Genomic DNA, 24,655 nt, shown 5'->3' on the forward strand with positions numbered 1-24,655 from the left:
GTAGCCAATACTGTTTACATGAGCTTATTCTTAAGTCTCATGACATTTCTAAGTTCAGAGATCCTTACAGACCAACACAGTAGCATTATCCTAAAACAAAAATGAGCAGATTTCCACAACTTCCACATACTTCAAAGATTCAAAATTAACTGACCACTGATAAAAATGCCAGAAATTGAAATTTTACTTTCTGCACAACCTTGTACTTGCCACCAAATCTATGCCTAGAACTGCTAAAGGGGTTGTTGACCTGGGCATGGCTGGACTGCAGTGAGCCTGGAACCACATATAAAGTTTGGTGTATATGAGCATTTCTTTACAGGGGTGGGTCCACAGCCTTCGCTGATTCTCACCCAAGGATTCAGGACACCGCACACACAAAAGATTCAGTGTCCCTAAGTTGAAATTAAAGAACATGGTGATAACCGGTCTCCATCAGAACAAAACGCGGGCAGGTGGAGAGGCAGCCAAAGCGGCATGAGTGAGAGTGCAAGATGGCAGCGGACTCCACAGCTCAGGAAAGCGCAGCGCTTGGAGAAGAATGTTAGCAGAGTGTCACCCCGGAGTGTGAGCTCCACAGGCCAGAGGGACGACACCCTGCACAAGAGCAGTGCCTGACACATAAGTGACACCTTAACAAATGTCTGATGAATGAATTAGAAATTGTGACACTGTCTTACCCAGACTTTCCGCTTCTCGCCCCCTTCTAATTGGAGCAGTCGACTCATCTTGATAAAACTTACCTATGGCATCACTCCCCTTCCCAAAGGCTTCCCCCACTACGCTCTGTCAGGTCCAGTTCCTCACCTTGGCCTACAAGGACCTGTACAATCTGACACTTGCCTTCCTCTCCAATCTTACTTCCAGCTTCTACCACCCATGCCACAACCACCAAGGACTCTCACCAACCCCTAACACCAGAGCCTCTGTATGTGCTTTTCTATGAGAGAGACAGAGAAAAGCTACCTGAAAGGTTCTTCTTCAGCTTTTGGCATGGTTGGCTCGTTTTTACTCCTTTGGCCTCGTCTAAATGCTACCTCTTCAGAGACTGCCCTTGACAAGCTTCTCAAAGTTAAACTCTTTTCTTTACCCAGCTCCTCTCTATTCCCCCATATAATTTTCTTGGTACCATAATATCATAAAGTTTTTGCTTATCTTTTGTCTTCCAATAGAATATCAACTGCACAGGGGCAGGAACTTCATGTCTACCACGTTCACTGCTATATCCCCATGGCCCTCATTCACAAGAAGTATTCAATAAATATTTGCTGAATAAATGAATAATGAACATAGAATTCACCAAGTCTCAGAACAAGCAAGGGCTATCCACTGATGTATCTGATTCCAGTACCTGTAGGAGGTAGATCCGAAACAGAAATCCACAAAGAGTTTAAACTTTGTTATCAAGCCCCTAAGTATACTAGGTTATTCAAATATTTAGCTTTAAATCATCATAACAGCTGTGGTTAAGGTTTTGTATTATCTTGACTCTGTGCCAAGGAACCTAAATTATCAACATTTAACTGGAGTCCATTTTAACTTAGCACAAGTGAAAGAAGTACATGTTTTGGGTTTGTTTGTTTTTTTTCCCTTATTTTTTAATTTTAAAATTGGATTTTAGAAGCCGTTTAAACCAATGCCAGGGAAAAACCTGCTCCTACAAATTCACTTCTAAGTTATTTGAAAAGCTTACCCCATCTAGTTCCAAGAGGGGTTGGAGTGACAAAATCCAGAACCATCACCTTCTTGTTGTATCTGGCTGCCTCCTGGAAGATAAGATCATTAAAATGAATTAGAATGGTTAACACGATGGACTGTAAGTGGGCTATTAAAAACCCATGCTATTTTTACTAAGCTATAATGCCTAAAACATAACCAATTATTAATACCTGAGAACTTCATATACCAAGGTGATTCGTGTAACTCCAAGGTAAAAATTAAGCAACACTTAGTCACAAGGGTAGCTTTAAAGAATATGCAGATTACGCTTATAAAACTGTCAGAGTCAGTTGGAAACCCTAGAATCCCTCACATAATCCCAAACAATAATAAATTAAGCAATAATCTGAAAAATATGTGGCCATTTCAAAGCAGGTGGTAAACAGCAGGTAAAACAGATATACTGATAGTCTACAAGCCTTGATTCAACCTGTATCCAATAAGACAATGTTTTTGTAAATACTTTGAAGTTTTATCTAATTCAGCTTCTAAACAGAACCCTGGAGAAGTTTCTCTTCTGAAACTGTCAGATTTCCTGAACTGTTCACGTGAAGAGCCAATGGAGACGCTGATGATGTCTGTAAGGTTTCCAACCTATTTTAGGGGAGTGATGACAGATATCAGAAAGCTCGTTTTGCAGAGCATCCTTTATCCCTCTCAGAGAATAAGCTTTGTGTATTGGCAACCAGACTTCCAAAGGGTTATTTGAAGGCACTGAGTCTATGTGTCCTTCAAAGCCGCCACTACTAGAATAAAACAAAACCTGGCATTACTCCTGAATCATTTACAGCAAAGCGCTGGTCGACTCCCAATTTGGGCAGTTTCGTTTGAATCTATGTTTACTGATTCACCAACAAGCTACACCTGAGAGGAGGACAACTACCTCCTCTTTCAAAAGTAACTGGTGGGGAACAATGACAGGCTCAAGCGTCCCTCACACATGGAAAATAACGTATCTCAATTCAGGGTCAGGAGCCTTGCTCCTGATCTCCTGTATTTACACATCCTCTACCCCATCACCTCCAGGCCACAGAGTTAACAGATACACTCTTAGCTCATTTCATATACACAGGAGGCAAAAACTTTTAATAATTAAGTTTAAGAAATCCAACTGCTCTCCATCTTTCTATTGGGGAGGAGGGTCTGTGAACAGGGAAATCATCAAAGTGAAAACAACTAATAATTATCATATTTATAAAGAATAAAAATATATTTATTTAATCAAGCCATTTCCATACAAACTCCCTATTTTCTTTAAAAAAAAAAAAATCGGGACTTCCCTGGTGGTGCAGTGGTTAAGACTCCACCTGCCAATACAGCGTACATGGGTTCGATCCCTGATCTGGGAAGATCCCACATGCCGCAAAGCAACTAAGCCCGTGTGCCCTAACTATTGAGCCCACGTATTGCAACTACTGAAGCCCGCCCACCTAGAGCCTGTGCTCCACAAGAGAAGGCACCGCACTGAGAAGCCTGGGCATTGCAACAAAGAGTAGCCCCCACTTGCCACAACTAGAGAAAGCCTGGGCGCAGCAACGAGGACCCAACACATCCAAAAAAAAAAAAAAAAAAACCAATCAAACTAAAAATGAATGAAAGTGTGTCCCAAAATACTGGCCCCAGTATTTTTATACAGAGAACATATAGTTCAATCTGGAAAAATGTCCTTAACATTCCCTGCCCAAGTTAACATATAAAATGTCACAAGAGTAGCTCACACAAATTCCACAGAGAACCGGAAAATGTTGTCAGGGATGTGACTGTTCTACCCATACCCCAGAACACACACGAGTCTTGCCTTAGCGGCTGCCAGTCCTCCTGAGCCCCCTCCAATGATGATGAGGTCATAGTCATAGGAATCGGGGAGATCCTCAGAGTCATTCATTTTCAGTAGATTTTGAAGTGTGCCCTCCTGATAAGCCTAAAAAGAAAAACAATGGAAGGGAAAATAATTTAACATAAAAGCAGCAATGTCTAAAAGTTTTGTGAAAGACTCCTGTAAAGAAAAGCAGAAGGAACTTCAAAAGGAAAAATGCTGTTTGATTTACATCATAGCACACAACTGGAAATGTTCAACCTTCCCTCAAGCAGTGAAGAGTAACCTTCTTTCTGTCAGGACCGTCCTAACGCCTCTCTGCATCATGGATGGCTACCCTGCAGTGTCACATAGTACACAAAACTAAGGTCCTGATGGTCCAACAAGATCAACTTAGGCCTAAATGAAGCTTGATCAGCTTTTTCCTAGAATTTCTAAACTAGGCTTTAAATTAGGTTTTAAAAACATCTGTACTGTATGCTTTTAACAGACCCAATACAACTTGGCAATCATTTCTACTTTCTAGTCAAAGGTAGAATAATGAGCAGGCTAAGGTCATAGATTAAGATAGGCACCTGGTAAACAGCAAATGAAACAGGTTAGCCAAATATTTAGACTTTTTCTACATTGTTTAGATAAAGCATAAAATCTAGAAATTCAGACCAAAATTATTGACATTTACCTGCATGAAAAGTTAAACGTAAAAGTCTGCTTTCATAAGACATTTTAAATAAAGGGGGGAAAAAGGTTAAATAAATAGTGACCCTTAAAGCTCATTTCTTTCATCTGCCTCTGCATGAAGCTGCCTATATTTAGTATTTAGTTTCCATGTACTAGGCATTTATAATATAGCTAGACTGTTAATTTTTAAAAATCCTCTGATTCCACTAGTTTTGTTTTTTTTGTTTTTTTTTAACGCCTTTTTTTTTTTTTTTTTGGCACACGGGCTTACTTGCTCCGCGGCATATGGGATCTTCCTGGAGCTAGGATCGAACCCGTGACCTCTGCATTGTCAGGTGGATTCTTAACCGCTGTGCCACCTAGGAAGCCCTGATTCCACTAGTTTTAAAACACATTAGTTACATTTCATATTACAGCATGGAACACTGTTTTGGTGATACATTTTAAATTACTTTTTATGAAAACAAAAATCAGCTAACATGAAAGAATGATTGGAAAAGCTGTTAACAAGAATACACAAAAAAATTTTTTAATCAAGTTTTAACCTTGGTAATTAAAAAAACCCCCCAACTTACCAGCCCATACTGCACATTTTTCTCCTGCCTACCATCAGATACAGGGGGCAAAAGGCAGAGCGTAGGGTCAGTAGAATTGGATGCCTGGGATGTAGGAGGGGGTGTGGTATGGACAGGTGGAGGAGGCACGGCACCATGACTGCCCCTGGGCAGTGCGGCAGGTACGCACAATGGCTCAGGCATTGAAGGGAGAGCACCTGGAAACCAGCAACAGCAGGGGCAAGACTGCATCACCCTGACCATATGTACCAAAGGTCTAACGTGAGAGGCTGGTAAACAGAGCCAGTATTCATCAACTGGCATTATGGCCGAGGCTCCTCCTCCAATGCAAGGCACTGTGGGGAGAAAAAAATTTGGTGATGACAGCCCTTCATATCAAAGGATCAATATACGCTTCAGGTCACAAGCGACACTCTCTCTAGCTGCTCTTGGAGCATAAGGGCTGACTTGTTTTAAAAGAATTAACAAACGCAGCTAGATGTTCTTCTGTAAAGATAACTATTTTTAATCTCAGCCTCATTTTATCTGCATGTACTTAACACAGGATACTGCCAGAACACAATCACTGGCCACCTAAATAAAAACCACCCGTTCTCATAACCACCTCCCCCAACACATCTACTAACACAAAGAAGGAAAATGCACTGTCCTGCTGAAAAGCTACATACTCCCTCCATCAATGTTTATAATCTGCTCTGTACTGAAATTTTGTATCAGACCTGGGTTCTTATAGTTCAAGCTGAACTGAAATTTTATCAACCTGGCTGGGCCCACAGTTTTACAAAGAAAGCTCTGAGTGAGCCTGAACATCTTTAGTTCTGTAAAGTAAAATCAGTAAGACAGGCAACTGAGGCTGACCCCAGAACTAAACGTTTTTAAAATTTTAACCCAGCTTAAAACTGAAGTTGCTGTCAACTCCAAGGAAGTGGTTGCCCACCTGAGATACAGGTAAGACAGACAGTAGAAGACAGCTCTCTCTCCTCCACAGTATGAGGAAAAAGCACACAGACGGCATAAGGAGAGACAAGAGAAAAATGACCCTCACCGTCCAATTACGATTGCTAAAAATAGTGGCTACGGACCAGATTAGCCGATAAAGAAGAGGGGTTCTGAAAGTTTTAGTCTCAGGATCCCCTGAGAACCTCAAACTATTTAGGACCACCCCCCCCACCCCCCATGACAAAGAGCTTTGGTTCATGTGGGGCTTAGTATATTAGAAACTAAAACTAAGAAAACATTTTAATGTCTTAAGTATTAAAATACTTTAAATTATTAAAATGTCTTTAAAATTTAAGTATCTGAAACATTACTGTTAAACAACTGATTAAAAATATTTTAATAAGTGAGAAAAGTGGCATTATTTTTAATCTTTGTAATTTTCTTTGATGGCTGTCTTGATAAAAAACAGTTCATGTCCTTTCTGTGTTCAGTCTGTTATACCACACTGCTTGCCACGTAGACTTTGGAAGACTCCATGGTAGACTTGCAAGAGAATTAGAGTGAAAAAGGCAAAGAGCATCTTAGTATTAAGATAATTTTGATCTCAAGGACTTCCTGAATGAGTGAGATGGGGAGAAGGGGGCATCCAGACCACATGCTGAGAACCATGAACAGAAATGTAAACATACACCTGCTTCCACCCGCCCCCGCACCCGGCCCCACCAGCAGCTGCTGGTGAGGCTTACTGATTGTATATTCTTCCATCTGCCTCTCAAAGCCAAAAAATTTCCTCCACCCCACCCCAAGTAAAACACTGCTCCAGACTCCCCAAAAGGGCACAGTATGGAAAGTAATTCAGACTTCTTTAAAATTAGAATAAGTCATGTTTATTTTCCCCCCAAACATGACTCCTATCCTTTGGCCACAGATTTGTACTGGGTTTTGTTTTTGTTTCTTTAACCATTATACATGAGCTCTGGTGTGGAACTGACCTGGTAACCCAGGTTAGGTGACTTGGGCTAATAACCTAATCCTTGGGAGTCTGTGTTTTCATTCTGTAAAATGAATATGCCCTCCCCCTCCCAACTGCTGAGTTTAAATGAGATAAAGCATATTAGCACAGTGGCTGGCGGGAAAAATCCCTTCAGTCACTAATTCTCCCCTCCCTACAAAAGGGAACCTGCCTACACAAGGGGCTAAGTCAAAAAGCTCTGGAGTGTTTTACAGCTGTCCCCTGCACTTCCCTGCATTGCCTCTCACCTGAAATACCCTCTTTCCCATCAAATTTTGATCCAGTACATAGACTGCACTATGTTCTATTATTTTTATTCAATGTACACAAACATGTCACCCTTTCTAAAGCATTCCTTTAGACTCTTTTACCAACATCCTAAGACCCCAACATAAGGCCCATTTCTTCCATTGTTCCCCTAAGGTTCCTAAACAATGTTGTCCATTTCTTTCTCACAGTGCCCAGCAGGCTGGATCCTCTTGTGATGTCCCCGTTGGCATCGTCACACAATCGTATCAACTCTGATCTCGTCCTTCAACCCTGCATCACAAGTACCAACTCCTCATGCATGTGATGTTCAAAAATATACTCAGAATAAAAGACCTCGGTGCTAGTTCCTACTGTTATGTATACCAAGAGGCTGGGCTTCAGTTCAGCTTTCTCATTCATGAAAATAAAACTGTGGGAAAACAGTGAAAAAGTACCAGGGGTGCTGCATAATAGTTACAAGCTTGGATTAGCCCAAATCTGAACCTGACTTAGCCATTTATGTGATCCTGGACAAGTTGCTTAAACTCTCCTGCCTGGGTTCCTTGTCTGTAGTGATTATATAAGCCATACCAGCTGCTGACTGCTTGTTTCCTTTGAAATCTGACTGCTGTTGCCAACATGCTGCAGCACTATGCGGAGTACCTCAAGCCTCTGTGCTTTGGAGGATTATGGGCCAGGAAAGAAATAACAGTAGATGATATTTTAAATGCTGCAGACTTTCTAGAAGAGCCTGGGTTCTGGGCCTAGGACTGGCAAACTACAGCCTGAGGGGGCAAACCCAGCAGGCCTGTGGTTTTTTTTTTTTTTTTTCCCAAACAGTCCTTGACCTAGGAATGGTTCTTCTTAACATTTTTAAATGATGGGGGCGGGGGAATCAAGAGTAACAGTTCATGATACATGAAAATTACATGAAATTCAAATTTCCACAAATGAAATTTTATCATAAAACAGCCACACCCATTTGTTTCAATATTGCCTATGACTGCTGTTTTACAACCAGAGCACAGTTGATTAGTTACAACAGAGGCCATGTAGCCCACAAAGCTTAAAATATTTACTATCTGGCTTTCTGCAGAAAAAAAAGTGCCAACTCCTGGCCTAGGGAAAATTTTAACTAATGCTGACAGGTGGTGCTGGGTGAAAAGTATCAAACAGTAACACTGAGATGAGTACAAATCAAAGAACTTGTCTCCCTGCTCAGTCAGGGAAGTAGAGATGCCTGCTACACTACCTTCCTCCAAGGACCAGGGAAGTTGATTCTCTGTGACCAATTTAACTACTTAGACCTTCAGCTCTCATGTGCCTAAAATATCTAGAGCCACAGTAATATTTAACATTTGTTTTACTCTGTATCAAGTATGCTGCCAAATTACAACAGACTCCACTTCAATGCCTCCTCCCAGGGGCATTCACATACCACCCCGACATAGTAGCTCAACCACTTTCCAAGCAGTTTTTCTTCACAGCAGTCATCACTGACAGAATCACTGTGGTCTCCCACTTTGTGACAGGCTCAACAATGGTTCCCCCAGTATCTGGAAGTCTGAATCCCCAGAACCTGTAAATACATTACCTGTAAGAGATTCTGGAAATGTGATTTAAGAATCTGGTGATGGGGAGATTTTCCAGGATTATCCCACAGGGACCAACTTATTCACAAGTATTCTTATAAGAGGGAGGCAGAGGGAGATTTCATTACACTAATCAATGTGAAGACAGAGAGGCTACACTGGCAACTTTGAAAACAGGAATTGGCTGTGAATTGAAGAATGCAGGTGGCCTCCAAAAAGGCAAAACAGATTCTCCCCTCAGAGCCTCAACAGGAACCAGCTATGCTGATTTTAGCCCAGAGAAACTGACTTCGGACTTCCCACCTACAGAATCATCAGATAATAAATTTGTGTTGTTTTAAGCCACTAAATGGCAATTCGTTACAGCAGCAATAGGAAACTAATACATCCATTAAAATATAAATTCCATGAAAGGCGAGCAATTTTCAGTCTGCTCCCCTATCCTGTGCCTAGGGCAGTGCCTGGCACAGTGTTTAATTGAATTAACAGATTAACACTTCTAATCACTTGGTAATGATTTCCCCACAACAAAGGCAAGAGTATGAGAAAGTCATGTCTAGATACACAGTGAATGAACCATGACAGAGATGTCACCACGGAAGGAGGTGGCAGCATGGACTTTCTAATGCTGATCTGCCGAGTGAGGCACTAACATGAGAGCTCACAGTGAGTCCGACACAGTACTAGATGTTCTGTATATATCATCCCATTTAATCCTCACAGTAGTCTTTCAAGCACATGTCATTCCCATTTCAGAAATGACAATAAAGAAACCCTTAGAGATTAAGAAACCTGCCCATGAGTCAAGAATTAAACCCAGGTCTAAATGATTACAAATCTCTTGCCTTTCTCACTATACCATACCCAGTAACTCAAAGTACCTGTCACATACATTTTCTCATTTTATCCTTACTGTAAATTTAAGAGAATAGGGAATTATTCCCATTTAGCAAAGAAAAAACCTAAGGTTTGCAGATTTAATAATTTTCCCAAAGTCTCTAACTAGAATGTTAGCAACTTAGGATCTGATCCCAGGTCCTTTGATCAGAAAGTGGTTCTGTTAAAACAACAAAATCCTCATTTAAAAGGTTTCCATAATATTCTCCTAAAGTTCAGCTGATTTTATTGAACCCGTGAAATTTAAGCCACTTGAACTATATTAGTGGGGAACCAGCAGACTTGCAGCTTGGTTCATGTCTAATCTCTATAAATGAATTATCTATTGGTCAATTTTCCTTTTTTCTTCAAGGTAAACAATTGCTTTAATTTCCAAGTGATGAGGCAATCTATGCATCATGACAACCAATTAAAAATCGAAACAAGTGGCCAACCTTATTTATATTTTAACAGCTATAACTTCAGAGAAGACCCAGAAGATTACCTTCCTCCCAAACCTCTGCATTCTCTATTATTCCTTTTAGTCATCACTAAGTCTCAAATACTCCTAGTAAAGACACTTGGCCTTTAGCGGGAGCTGGTGGTGAGTAGACCTGGGGCAAGACCTTTTTGCAATCACTAAGATTATCTTTCTCCCCAAAGAGCAAAGCTCTGGAAACCCTAAGGAGCCCACTTGGTAGAGGCGTGGGAGGATCAGAGAGACGAAACAATGCTTCCACAATTGCTAACTCGTAAAGGTGGTAGCCACTGGGAAGGGTTAACACTCCTTCATATAAAAAGGGGGAAGAAATGACTACTTTAGAAAATAACTGGCCCAGTTTCATAAGAAATTTCCACTTTTGCTAAAAACCTCCGCTATTGCTGAAGAATCTCTCAATCTCCTCTCAATCTCAATGTCTTTGGATTTCCCCTCCCTATACAACAATTAGACTTATTAGTAGGAAAGTTTATCATTACTGCTATGCAAAGCAGATATTTATCCACCCGCCAAATTAGGTTTCAAGGCAGACTCCCTACTACCAAAGATTTAGTTTCTATAGGAATCAAGGAAAGCAGCTTACAGGCATGCTCACTGCACCTTCAAAAATTTTCTTAAAGACCCAAATTTTCAACAGTAGAGTCCAAATAAGGTTGTAATTTATATTCTTAAAACAACTGCAAGCAACAACAAGGCTTTAAGTTTTTATACTGATATTGGATATCAGTATACAAACATAAAAATTTGGATAAATTAATCATATATTTCAGTTTAAACAAGAACAGTTTCCAGGCATTTAGAGTCCTATATAGAAATCAAAATGGAGCTGGGAACAAATATCCAAGGCTGTTACGTAATGAAATGTCACTGATTCTGAGGGACACTCTGTGTACAAGCAGGAAGTACAAAGGAAAACTAGGGGCCAGAGAAGAAACAAGCCAAGTAGATGATGACGACAACCAGGTGTTAAAAGCTCCCATATCTGAAATAACCTGACAGGTATCTTCTACTTCTGAGAACATTAACAGAGGAGGTAAGGCAATCTGTGCCCAGTATAACATCCAAATGGAATAGTTTTCAAAAAAACCTTAGAGGTCTCTCTGGAACCATAACTTCTCACAATTCCATGTATTTGGCTTCCACATTTCTCTGCTAGAATACCTTACTTCTCTCTGACCAATTCCCACTCACCTTTCAGCACTGAGTTGATGGCTCACCTACTACAGTAGAAATATTCTGCTTTTGTTGAATCCAATCACAGGACAAGTTATTTAGAATATGGACACCCACTCATTAACCTTACTGAGTCATCTTTGTAATGAAGCATGACATCCGAATTTTTTTTTTTTTTACAGTATTAACATCACTTATGCACTGCCCTACAAATAGTCCTGCTTGACCATTTTTTTCCACCCACTCTTCCCCGCAACGTGGTTAAGAACTCCATATGAGATTCCTGTGGTTCCCTGCAGCAAAGGAAGCAATGCAGTATCACAGAGAATCACAACTAATTTTTTTGGAAAATTATCAAATACCTTCTAATTTATGGCATTCAGAACTTTTATTCTTAAAGTTTTAAGGAGCAGTCAAAAAAATTTTTCCAGGAACATGCCACTGAAATTTTTTTTAGCAATATAAAAGATCGTGACAACTTTATAAACTACCAAGAAAAACACAGTGCACAACAAAACAATTTCTCATGTTCTTGAAAATACTTTTTCACTTTACAAGAAATACAATATGTGCTTGTTTGGATTTTACTCTCCATTTTGATATGCTTTAGAAAAACCACAAAATGTATCCTACACTAAAAACAAAAATCTTTAGTACGAGTTTGGATCATAGCCTCTGAAATTTCAAAAGTTGCCACAATATTTTTCCAGTCCTGTAAACTCAAAGATATAACTCCTTGTTTCCTGCCATGGGAACTGGGATCATTTCCCTCACCCACTTGGTTAATATTAATTGGCTCCAATATTGGCAGCCTGTCTTGGTCAAGCCTTATTCTTGCAAAACCATCCCTTATAATGAAAGAAACATAAAATATATTCTCCACAGTACGAGAGAAGGAGTTCGGGTCAATCACAAACTCAAAGTAGGACACAGGAGTATCAGGATACTTTCGAAAGTACGTTTGCAACAATCCCAAGATTCTTTCAACTTCTTTTTCGGTCGCTTCTTGATTACTACTCAGGTCCAGCTTCCTCAGCTTTGTAGGCATATCCCCATTTTCTTCCATTTTGTGAACTTTCTTCCGGTGCTCAAGTCGGGGCTTTCTCGCGGAAGCCTCTGATGTGAATGAACCAAAAATAAAGTGGAACGTATCAGCTCGAAGCATCCACGACGTTGCTTCCTTTTGTACTGCCCCCCAGAAGGAAAGAGCTGTGTTATCATCACAGTCACTCAAGGCATCACGATCATCATCCTCCATCCAGTTTAGACCCACAAATACAAGCAGAAAGTCACAAAATGCCACTTGATTAAAAAAGCTCATGTTAGAGTTTAGCTGCTTTGCTTTTTCTTTACCCAAATCAGAAGCCAAAACAAGAAACTGAGCGTCGAGAGCCGCTTCTCTTGTCCGACTCACTGCATCAAACAGGACGTTGGCTTCCTCGAGAGCCTCGGTTAAGGAGTCGCTCGCCGTGTTCACTATGTCGTCACGGTTCTGCTGGACACTATAGATGAGCTGCCGGTACTGCCTGCGGATACTCCGGCATTTCTCCTCGTCCACAAGCTCCAGCAGGCTAGGGTCGATGTCGGCCTCCCCACAGCTGAGGTCGTCAGAGCAGGCATCTGCCCCCGCCTCCACTTCCACCTTCATGGACTCCTCCTCCTTCTCCTCCTCCTCCTCCTCCCCCGCCTGCTTCCCAGAGTACGCACTACCGGTGATGGTCACCACCGGCTCCTCTCCCTTCTCTACGTCTCCCCTCAGGAAACCTTTTTCATCGGCCATGCCTGCGACCGTTAGCGCTCAGGTAACAGCCTTCGCAGCGTTTCGGACAACGGCGAAAATTGAAGGGGTCAGCCAGCAGGGGAGAGGACGCCTGCCCATGCGCACTAGCGGCTGACGGGCGGCCCCGCCCCCGACTCGTCCCGCCCCCCGGCGGCCCCGCCCCGCGGAGCCCAGACCCCACTGTTCGCCAACAAGCCCCCCGCCCGCACAGAACGCGGGCGAGACTGGGCCTCACCCCCACCGGGAAGTAACACCGGTCGGTTCAAGCGACAGCTGTTATTTCGGCGTTTACTGACAGTGTCATCTAGCTTCCAAAGAAACGCCTGGACACCTTATGACAAAATTATGGGGGGACAAAACGTGCCATGCTTTAAAACATTTTTTGTCACATATTGCAGCAGCGTTTTTTCGTCCTTACTATGATTAAAACACTTCTTGCGGGGGAGGGAATAAAACTGGCTACATTACAAACTGCTCACAAAGCCAAGGATCGTGGCCTGCAGTATCTCCTATACAGATAGGCTGAACTCTGACGGTTCATTTACAAGGTGGTTGCTTGGAACTATCTTCGTTTCACAAAGATGTAAGTAAGATGTGTTACTTACTTTCGCCAGCCCTCAAAAGCCAAACGCTCTCTAACCTACCCCAACTGGGGGGCGGGGTTACCGGGTAAGTCAGGGTCTTGGCTTGAGCATCCGAGAAGGTGCGCTGCCCTACCCCACTCCCAACACCCCCCCACCCCCGCCCCCCCGGGTTACCTAAGTGATCTCTGGTCCTCCACCACCAAAGAATGCAAGAATAAAGTGGACAGGGTCTCCGCCAAAGAGCTGTTTGGAAGCTTGCCAAAAGTAAAGGTCACAGACTCTAAGTGGATAGTAAGTCTGAACCCTAAAAGGTGAGAAACCTGTTAAGATTTTAAACACAATCTGTTATAAGGATATGAACTGAAGGCTTAAGTCGGGTGACTAATGTATGTTGGAAAATACACCCACCAGTTCACTGGGAAATCATGTACAGTTGGAGAAAGGGCTCAGCTCACCAGTCACAAGATGGGAGGGAGAGAGGGAAGGGGAGGGAGAAAGAACACCACATTGCATCTGAAGCTCCGATTTCAAGACACCAGGAAGTACGTGTGGCCCTACCTTCCTTCCTTCCTCCCTATGCAACTACACTGGTTCATTTTTCTTTGACATTAGCATAAAGTTTCTTACAAATACATGAACAGCAAAGCCTTGTACTGAGTTACTCCAAAAGTCATATTACTATTCGTTCAACGTTATTTTTTTTAAGTAGGGATAAAATTCAGAAAGAAACATGAATTTTTCAAAAACAGCACGCATTATTGTTATTTATGCATATAGACTGCCCTATTAGACTGTTAGCTAACCCTAAAGCAAGAACTTGGTTTCAGATCTTCCAAGCAAAGCTGTTTTCACATGAATGCATCTGAGTATGCACATTTCAGTGTGTAAGCAAAGATGAAAAACTTTGTTCCAGCACCTACCTATTGCCAACTTATTTGGCAACAACAACAAAAGATTAATTTCACAGGTTAGTGGAAGAAATAGATCTTACACATTGAAAATAAAAGTTGACTGCTTATCTCTTCTCTGAAATGAAGAAAAAGTAGAGGGAAACAAAGCTGGGGTCGAGGATCATCGAAGGGCCATATTCTACCCCCAAGTCTGGCCAATTACAAACTAATACTTAGCGGTTTTACATCTTTGATGAAAACAGTTCCAAGTTCCAAATCCAAAAGTTTGCTTTTATAGTTTACCATATAGTTTACAAAGAATGGGAGCTTCTGATATCCATTTCAAATTCAATAAAAGCAATTTATAAAAGAACTCCAAAAGATAAGCCAATCTTCCCACCCTAAGGTGCCCATTTTCTCCTGGCTCAGAGGATGGAAAACAGGCTGACACCAACTTGCTCCACACAGAGCCTTTCATCAAAGAATTTTTAAATGCCTTAGGAAAAATAAAATTCTCCCAACCTACTTATAAAGTATTACTAATACCATTTACAGGGATTTCTCAGGAGATAACAGCCCACACAACTTGCTTGGAGCAACAGCACACATCAAAACAAGTATCATATTATTAAGTTGTGATTTCCAGTGCTGAATTTTACTCTCTGCTAGATCCCTGCTCCTAAGAACCTTGGTAACATATAACTTAGGTCATCAGAGAGTCACACTTGCATTATGTTCTGCCTTTTAAAATCTGCCTTTAGAGCACAAGGTTTACATGCAGCTACAAAGTAAAAATCTCAAATCTAATGATGTCCCCTGATCATCTGAATGGGATTTCTACACTTGTGAATCCTTAAGTTACTAAACAGTGATTTTCCAACTTAAGGTCCAATTACTGGTAATAATTATACAAACGCAGCTTAAAAAGAATGCAGAGCAATACATAATTTCAGTTATACTGGTAAGCTTCTCTATGATTTTAACAGAAGGCAAAAGTGCGAGAGTACTTCAAAGAAATCACTGAAGTCTACCTTTTTCATGCGTTAAGACTAGTTCAGGTCCCATGACACAACTTGGCCTCTAAGATAATTTAGCTTCCCTCTTCCCTCTTTTTCTTTCAGGAGTTGCAGCTAAAGGCTCCATACTGCCTCCATTTCCTTTCTTCTTTTCTTCAGTTTTTGTCTCCAATGTTATTGTTCAGTCCCTTTGTTAGTTGAGATTCATTCATTCCAAGCATTCTTAAGCTCCTTCCCATAACCCCTAGTGTTCAACACAAACATGATGGGATGCATGAATGTTATAGGTTACGGGTCTCTCTATGGTCAAATTTTGAAAGTCACATAGGACCCACTATCTTTTCCACTGGGGTTTTTATTGCCCGATTAATCTATTACAAACAGATACTTAAGAGACTTCTGAGCCAAAGCCAGGAACCAGTCTGGTTTGAGTCCCACACTGTAAGAGATACTTATCCTGATATTAGCTACCTACCTCCTAACACTTTCCTGTTCCTTCTTTCACAGCAGTTTTTCTCCCCTCATCCAGTCAGGGTATCGATTTAACACTGAGCTGTGAAGAGATGTGGTGAAGGCCTCGCTTGACTTGCTGGAGTAGCGGGATGTTAGGTATATGTTCTTTTTCATCTGAATTTCTTTTAAGGTTATATTTCTGTGTGTATACTTTTGCTTTGTTTGGCTTTTCAGTATTAAAGGTAAACTTTCCAATGATCAAGGCAGATATCTGTGTTTTTTAAATGAGTTCCTGAAAAAGACCATGGACAATGGAAGGAGGCAAACCTGGGTTCCAATCATGACCTATTATCTATTAGAGTTACCTTAGACAGGTTGTTTAGCCTGTAGGCCTCCAGTCTCATTTGTAAGATGAGAATACTACTACTTACATCATAAAGTTACTGTAAGTATTGAATGAATGAGAATTACCTGATAGAGCTGATAATATCTTCAACCACTGAGCAGGTACTTAAATCTTCAGTTATCCCCCAAATAGCAAAAGCTTAATAATCATTAGACACTAAATAGAAAAAAAAAATGTATACAAACCAGTAGCTTCACTCCTGGATGTTGTTTTAGGAACAGAAAAATATTTTAAAGGCTAAATCCATAAAGAGGAATACAGAAATATACCTCACTATAATAATACCAGTTAAAAGAAATCTGACACATCATACAATTTAAAAACCGACTAAGGCTTCAACTAATGAAAGTGTAAACCACTCTACTATACATTCTGAATCAAGGCTATGAAGAGTCTCAGATTATATGCAAAATTCTGTAGGTATATTTCTCATAAATGGCTCCTTGGATTTCAGCAAATTCTTTAGAAAAAACCCCGTATCTAAGAGGCTTTGAATAACTGTTCTAGTCAAATAAGAAGGTTTTATTGTTAGTTGAAGTAAAAGATAAAATGACAGTCAAGTCCCACAAAATAACTTGGACCCACCCATTGAAATACTTCAGCATATATAAAATCTCCACCCTTGTTCTGTGGTTGTAAGTCATATATTTAACTGACACTTCAGAAAACCAAGTGCTGGCTGACTTGCCAAGCCTCAAGAACTAACATAAACAAGGGTGTGAGATGAGAATAGAACCTTCCCTGTTGTAAGAGCCATTATAAACTCTCTTGGGATACCTCAGAAGTCAGCAATGACCAGGAGCATCATTCTGATAGACTAGGGGTAGGAAAGCACTGGGTACACGGCTTCTAAAGGAGGCAGCTTTGAAAAAACTCTGCTCTGGAGGCCTGGGTTACCATCAAAACTAGTGCTTTCTTCACAGTACGTGTTTCCTCATTTGTCATTTGTAAATGTCTTCTGATGTCTTCTCTGTCATACAGAGAGACCACGACTCTTTGTAAAAAATCATATATAAACATCTGTTGACAAATGTACTTTAAAATATATACATTGCCCTACAGACTTGAGTTAAAGATAACAAAGACAGGGCCTAGCTCAACACTGGTAACACTGGGGCTCAATAAACAGTAGCCAAATAGTAGCTGAAGAGACATAATGTGACTTTCTTCTCAACTGACCTGGACACAGCTACATAAACTGCTGAAGGTGGACAATGCTGCTATCATACAGCTTTTTAAAATCTGAACTGTTTTATATGCTACCTAGAACCTCTCCTGAACTATTATACTTAGGGCTTAATCTCTAATACAGACAGTCCACCTTCACAAAAATCAGACACCTTGTAGCTAAATCCCTCACTGAAGTCAGTCCCCTGGCCCTATCATCAACCATTCATTCCACAAGTATTCACTGAGTGCACACAGGTGTAAAAATAACACATGGAAGATACAAAAACAAATCATTTTCATCCTAAAGGAGGGTACAATTTAGTAAGCACAGAGGAATGCAGTTCCACTCAGCAGGTATGTTATGCACGAATGCCTATTTGCCAGAGCTATGCTAGGAATACCAAGATTTGCATGGGCTCAGCCATGAATCATGAGCACACAACAGGGAGATCAGGCATGCATCCCAATAGCGGTAACAAAGCCAAGTGCCACAAATGTGAGAACACCAGAGTGAACTTTACAGACAGGCCTGCGCTCCATCCCGGCTCTGCTGCTTTACCAGCTGTGTCATCTGGGCACGCTCAAGTTCTGAGGGCCTCTATTTGCTCATCTGTAAAACTGGATCACACCACCTCCTTCACAGGACTGTTGCGAGTATTTAATCAACTAGGTGTCACAGCATTTAGAGATGTTCAATAAATGGTAGCTGCTATCATTGATAGGCATGTTCATTTAAATATCTGATGAACTCTAAGACAGATGTGGAATCATAAGCAAAAAGAATGAAGTCTAACTCTCCTCTTTTGATAACTGGCAGGACTCCTCCTTTCCCAGAGACAGGGATTTGTGGGAGTGCTGCAGGAGCACAGAGGAGGGAAATAGGCAAATCCAGCCCTGCACCATGACACAGGTAGGCAGCTGGAAAAGTGGGTCTGAGCAGGAAGAAAAGTCAGGAATGAAGTAAAGAACAGAACAAAGGAAGGAAATTTTAGGGACCACAGCTCCAACTGTATTCCCACAAGCTTCCAGTTATAGGTAAGCGAGCAGAGCAGGAGATAACCAGAAAAGCAGGTTGGGGCCAGATGCTGGAGAACACAGAAAACCCAGTTAAGAAATGTATACATCATCCTGGATGCAAATCTGGGGGCAGCAAAGAAGCAATCAGGAAGATGACTCTGCAGCACATGGACTGGAAGGGCAGGGAGATCAGAAGTGGGCAGCCAATTGGAGACTCTTTAGGCAGGAGGAAATGAGAACCTGAAGTAGCCTGGGAAAAAGTTAACAGAGGCAATAGACACCTGTGTGGGAAACAGGCCCTGGTAAATGAAGATAGGAAAGGTGACAGGAAATCTGAAGACTGGACCAGAATAGTGACACCACTGTACAAGGACAGACAGCAAAGAAGAGGTTTGTGTCATCACCTGGTTAAAGTGGGAGGAAAAGGCATTGGGTCTTAACATGGATTCACAGCAAGTAAAAATTTTACTATATAATCAGCACCCGATAAATTTATTTGCAGTACTAACAATCTATGCCTCTTTTAAACCTTGTTAATCCTTACCCCTTACCTTCTTAAATAAACCAGAGTGAAAGCAGTCCTTCAATTCTCCTTAGGCCTCAACCTTAACTAGGCCAAAAAGCACACACACTACTAATCTCCCCAGAAGGGATTATCTCAGAGGAAAGAATCAAGCTTTCTGCCTGTTTTGGTAGAGTATTAAGAAAGAAAGGGAATGGTCAGAGAGTTATTAAATTACCACTCATTCCTGAAATCTATTCAGTTAGGAGTCTGGTTTCTGGTAACTTTAGAAGTTAGGCTTGAAAGGAGACCTGCCTGTTTCAGTGCCTACCCCCGTCCCAAACGTGGGCCCCCCAGCCTGCCCACAACACCATCACCTCTGAGCTCCTCCCACACCAGCTCCATAATTCACTTGGGTGTTAATCATGCACGGCTGTGTGTCCCTCATCTCTCCTATTAATGCCTGGAAGAAATTAAGTCCCAAGTTGCAAGTTTTAGTCTTATCTCCCCAAACTACAATCTCAAACTACTGAAGTCTTTACATCTAGCACTTTGTAGTCCAATAAGCACTTTTTTACTTGCTTTGCTTTTCCTCTCAATACCACCAAAAGGCATTCATTTCAAAGGAGTGGTGTGAAAACTCTGGAATCCTGGAAACACTGATTTACATATAAGAAAGAGTCCCTAAAGGAAAATTTGCAGACTTGCTCTCAAGAACTAAAATGTTTATGAAAGCCTTATGTCTTTGTGCAACAGAAACTCTTCACAGTTCTTAGAATTCAGCAGCTCACTAGTTCCAATTTCACACATGGACATACAAGCCCTGACCACAGATAGCATAGTTTCCCACTGTTCTATTCAGGCAGAAAGTGTTACCTGCCTGTTGAGTTACTAGTCGCCATCTGCTAACTAATACCTTTTAGGTATTAAACAGTAATCTTTTGTTTGGTTTTTCTCGATTATAATTATTTAGCAACTAATCACGACCAAACTACCTTATACATTAAAGCAAGTCTCAAACATGGTATTTATCTTAAGAATTACCTAAGGAAGCTTGTTTAAAATAAATTAAAAGGCAGAACCTAGCCCCTTCCAGAGGGTTCAATGAACAAGACCTCAGGTAAAGCCCAGGCATATGTGTTTAACAAGCACTCCAGGGGACTCTGTGCAGGTGGTCCATAGTCTAGTCTTTTTGAAAGGCACTTCTTTAAAGCCTTCATCCTGTAGGTAGTCATCTAAACTTATCAGTTCCTTCCAGTAGGACGGTACTCCCTGATCTTGCACACTGAGAAAGCATGGTAGGTTTTGCTGCTGCTGCTGTTTATTGAGGGGAAAGGAAGACAAAGGAAGCAATAATATTAAGAGAACACAAAAGCAGATGTCTTAATGCTCTCCCTTTCCATTATTTAGGTTGCAATTAAAGCAGGAAATCTTAACCTTTTTTAAGGTGTGGATTTTAGGACTGTAACACTAATCCTATAAGCACTCAGTTCTTCACTAAATAAATGCCTTTCTCTACTCAAACACAATGTTCCCTAAAGAATGTCAGGACCTATCATTTGGTCCCAAATGTGGGCAACAATTGTCTGAAAATTCACGAACATTTCAAAGCAGTAGTCCTTACCTCATTGTGTCTTCTTCCATATCTTCGTACTCATTAAAAACCAAAAATAAATCAAATGATACAAAGCAGAGTGGAAGTTTACCTAAAAGAGATGTGCTAAATAATTTTTTAAAATTTTAGTTATAACTTGGTGGTAGGCTTTTCATTCATGGCATTGCACCTCACTAAATGTCTGAAAGTAACTATGATCATATAGCATTGAGAACATTAGATCTTATCAGTAAGGTGGGTGCAAAGCTTGCAAAAAGTGACTCTTTTTACTCCCACTGATATTGAAACCAGGACCATCTGCAGAATTTATATAAAGATCAAATGCCTATACAACTTTTTAAGTGCAAATTTATAACACAAGCAGAGAAAAGATCAGACAGGAAAGAATATTAATAGGACTTTGTCTTATTTTACTTGCAAACTAAAGGTCTGAGTAACAAAATACTTTACATCAAGCAAAAAGCCTTTTTTACTCCTTTAATTATTTTCCATTAATTTATCATGTCTTTGAAGTCTATCTCCATTTCCTATACCAATTCTTAAAAAAGTAATAAGATTCTTTTAAAAGAAAAAGTAGTAAATAAAAACGCAAATTAATTGTTATAACCTTCCTAAAGGCACACACATCTAAATACATTGTTACATTTAACTGAGGCCTCAGGGTTACTTCTGGGAAGACAATGTATGAGTTCCATTTCTTAAAAATTACATAGATACAAATACACAGGGATGACCAAAAAATCAGCAAAAATTAAACCAGATGTATCAAGGTGATGGGATTCTGAGGCTTGGACACCTGACGTAGACCATCATCCATGTTGCATATCCCCCTAAATGTGCACTCTGCTTCCCAGCATCTTGCCAGTATGACAGGTCATAACCCATCCACCCCTCAGTGGATGATCCTAAGGCAGGACTGCCACCACGCTCGCCACCACGCTGGCCACCACGCAAAGTAAAGATTTCTTCTCTCCTTTCCCTCTACCCAGTTGTCAACTCTGGGCTGGAAGAGAGACATGTGAAGAGAAATGAAAGTCACTCTAGGAGCTTGCTGGCTGCTCTCCCCTGAGAGCCTGGGGTTTCTGGGTTTCCCTCCTGAGAATTTAAGAGAAAGATGATAGGGACGGACAAAGATAAATCATTTCCTGACCCACTTTCCTCAGTGCTTCTCTAAACTCACTTCCAGCAGTTTACACTGCTATTAAAAAATCTTAAGTTATTTGGATTTACTGGGAGGGAAAGAGGAAGAAAAGGACACTTTTTAAGAAACCTATTTTAAAAGACGAAAATAGGTCCGTCTACCGTCCCAAGCTTCCCAGTTCTGAAATGTGTCTCATCCACGTCGATGAACACGTGAGCTGGCCCCCACGTTTCTTTGTCGTTTTCTAAGCATGTGCTCCGTCTGGAAGTTCGCTCACAATCACCCAGGCTTTGAGACCACGACCCAGTTCAGGCGCTAAAAGAGACGTTAAGGTCCCCCACCTACCTTCAGGGTTGGACCGTGGCCGCCTATCTTTCTCCGTTTCACAAACACAACGGGTACGTCGGTTTCGGAGGTCAGTTCGGAGAGCGCTCCCGCGAGGCCCCGCCCGTCCTCTGTGGCACAAAAGCAGAGCGGAGCCGGTCAGTCTTTCCGCCCCGGGGCCAAGGCGGGAAGTGCGCGGCGGGGGCGGGGCTTCCGCGTCCCCAGCTGCAGTCCCCCCGGGCGACCGCCCCGGCCCCGGCCACGGCCCCGACCTTGACTAAGGCCCGCGGCCCGCTCGGGTCCCGGCCCGGCGCACCTGCACGCCGGCTGGAAACACGGCCTCGAGGCCAGCTACAAACGCCAGGGTTCCGGCCAGAGTGGAAGACGGGCATGTCTCGCTAAAATACACGTCCTACTTACCCAGAATGTCGGAACTCAGAAAACTCTCAAAAGGGAGCTTAAGACACAATTACCTCAGCTTTTGTAAAACACCTCCCCACTTAATCTTCCTTTGAACTCTGCCTCTATTCAGAATGCCGAAACCCAACTTCCAAAGTTTCTCTGAAATTTGAAACCATGAGGCAAAATTAAGAACACTGCCCACTTCGGGTGCTTTTGAGAACCTTGAAATACAGCAACACCTCACATGACATGCTGGGTACAACTGGCCCAGTTTTACAAACGGGTGAACTCAGGTAGAGAATGAGTCAGTGAGAATTAAAAACAGACTCCAGTTATACTGACATCAGGTCCATTCAAGAGACAAAAACACACCAGCACCCAAAAGTATAGTTGTTTCATAACAGCAATAATAAAAGCAGCTAACGATTCCGTAGCGCTTTGCGTATGTTAACACAATCTTCACAACTACCCTTTTGAAGCAGATCCAATCAGGTCCATTTCACAGATAGGGAAACTGAGACACAGAAAAGCTTTCCTACCCAAATTCAAGCAGCTGGTTAGTCAACAGCAGAGCCAGGATTCAAACCAGGCAGTGCCGTGCAGTCTTGAACCCCTACCCTGTCCTGCCTCCTACAGTGAGATAAACACCGGTTTCTCTTAGTTGTCTCCTTTCACAGCCTGGGGGAGGTCACAGGAGTCTGAGCCTCGGCGTCCCCACTGCAACACACGGAGACACACATGATTTGCCAGCCCCTCACAATTTCTGAGGAGCCGATGGTGTGAAAACTCCTCGAGAGGAACCCTTAAATCCTTATACCCGCTTCACGCTGACAAGGCTCTGTCAATCTAGTCATCATATCATCACCTACATTTGAAGACTCGTGCGTTAAGATATGATACAAAAACCATTTTCTTCGATATTCTGCAAACCATCTCTACAAAGAGGAGCCAGAGACCTGGGGCGGGTCTCACCTCCCGACACGCTACGCGTTCCGACCCGGGAGAAACAATGAACGCCGCCGAGAAGCTCACCCGCCTCAGAGGAGCCTCAGCCCCGCTCCGACACGCCTTCCAACGTCTCCCCTGCCCCTGCGTCCACAAGGCCCCGGGCAGGCGGGTGCTCTCGGCCCCAGGGCTCGGGGCTGCCTCCGTTTTCCGTGAACCCGAAGCTGACACAAACGCGAGCGCTCGGGCACCAGGCGCCTTCAGGCGTGCCACCGCCTGCCGCTCCGATGCAATGCGGGACTGAAACCGACGGAGGGGAAAGGGCTGCGGGTTTCCAGTAGCTGCGAGAAGCCACGCCTTCCTCTGAATGGGCGGGCAAACCGCCAGAGTCAGAATGACAAAGCAAAAATCCACTCCTCGTGCGGCGCTGGCAGCTACGCGGGTGGGCTTAGCAAAGCGGGACCTCCTAATTGGGTGACAGCACATCCTCTTCCTGCTCACAGCGCCCCCAACCCGAGAAAGGAACAAGAACAATTTAAGGAATGTTTGGAACCGGAACCAAAAGAGTGTGCCTTAACCGAGCAAAACCGGGCTGTGCCCTCAGGCAGTGACTCCAGAACTTTGCTACCGATTGTAGTCCTGCGAAGATCTTTAAAAATACTGACGCCTGGCTCCCACCCCCAGACATTCTGATGTAGTTGGTATGGGGTGCGTCCTGGGCATCTGAAGTTTACTAAAACTCCCTGGATGATTCTAGTGAACCCATTGCCCTAAAGTAATGGATTAGTCAGTCTGGCGATTCCCTAAAGGAAGTGCTTAGGGTTAAAGAAAAAAGTTCTAGTCCATCCTGACTAATTCTGAAAAGAAGTGACAAATTCTCACCAACACATAACTTCGCTTCATAGTACTTCCTGCTTATCCCACTCAGATTTTGGTTTGTCATGTTTGTTTTAAGGAAAACTGAGTATATCTAACTCCAGCCACGTCAGGCACCTGCAGCCAGCTGCCCAAGTGAGCCACACGCTCTCATACTTAACCGCCCTTACTCATATTCTTACTCAGCACCTTGCGCTAGTAGGTGGCTATGAATATTTGCTGAATAAATAAATGTCTTTCCAACTTCTTTGTCTATATACTGCCAGACTGAAGCACGCTCAGTTGAAAGGGTGGCTGCTTTCTAAAGCCTCCGTGAAAACACAATTTGCTCCTTTGAGTCCCTTCCCAGGTGCAAGGCAGAGGCTTGGTGCAGCCTCTCCATTTCTGAATGTACATACACACA

At 42.2% G+C, this 24,655-nt stretch overlaps 2 protein-coding genes across 5 annotated transcripts in view; both read right to left on the minus strand.

The window, feature by feature from the left end:
- Positions 1–23,698, minus strand: part of TXNRD1 (thioredoxin reductase 1) — a 67,156-nt gene extending 43,458 nt beyond the window's left edge. Inside the window, exons 1-5 of one of the 4 annotated variants that reach the window (XM_057740568.1) lie at positions 23,464–23,603; positions 22,051–22,160; positions 4,792–5,126; positions 3,518–3,640; positions 1,694–1,766 (exon numbers count right to left, since the gene is read on the minus strand). In XM_057740568.1, coding sequence (XP_057596551.1) covers positions 1,694–1,766; positions 3,518–3,640; positions 4,792–5,094 — 499 coding nt within the window. In that variant the 5' untranslated portion in view covers positions 5,095–5,126; positions 22,051–22,160; positions 23,464–23,603. Of the gene's footprint in view, positions 1–1,693; positions 1,767–3,517; positions 3,641–4,791; positions 5,127–22,050; positions 22,161–23,463 lie in introns of those variants that run through there. The other 3 variants (XM_057740569.1, XM_057740570.1, XM_057740571.1) reach the window with 3 other exon arrangements.
- Positions 11,480–14,798, minus strand: EID3 (EP300 interacting inhibitor of differentiation 3). Its single transcript, XM_057740572.1, has one exon. The coding sequence runs from the start codon at positions 12,909–12,911 to the stop codon at positions 11,766–11,768; it is 1,146 nt and encodes a 381-aa protein (XP_057596555.1). The 5' UTR covers positions 12,912–14,798; the 3' UTR covers positions 11,480–11,765.
- Positions 23,699–24,655: the final 957 nt, after the last annotated feature.

This window comes from Hippopotamus amphibius, chromosome 7, assembly GCF_030028045.1.
Source record: "Hippopotamus amphibius kiboko isolate mHipAmp2 chromosome 7, mHipAmp2.hap2, whole genome shotgun sequence".
Classification (NCBI taxonomy): domain Eukaryota; kingdom Metazoa; phylum Chordata; class Mammalia; order Artiodactyla; family Hippopotamidae; genus Hippopotamus; species Hippopotamus amphibius.

Excerpts from the sequence above, each read along its gene's own strand:
- EID3 (XM_057740572.1), bottom strand. The coding sequence starts at position 12,911 with ATGGCCGATGAAAAAGGTTTCCTGAGGGGAGACGTAGAGAAGGGAGAG.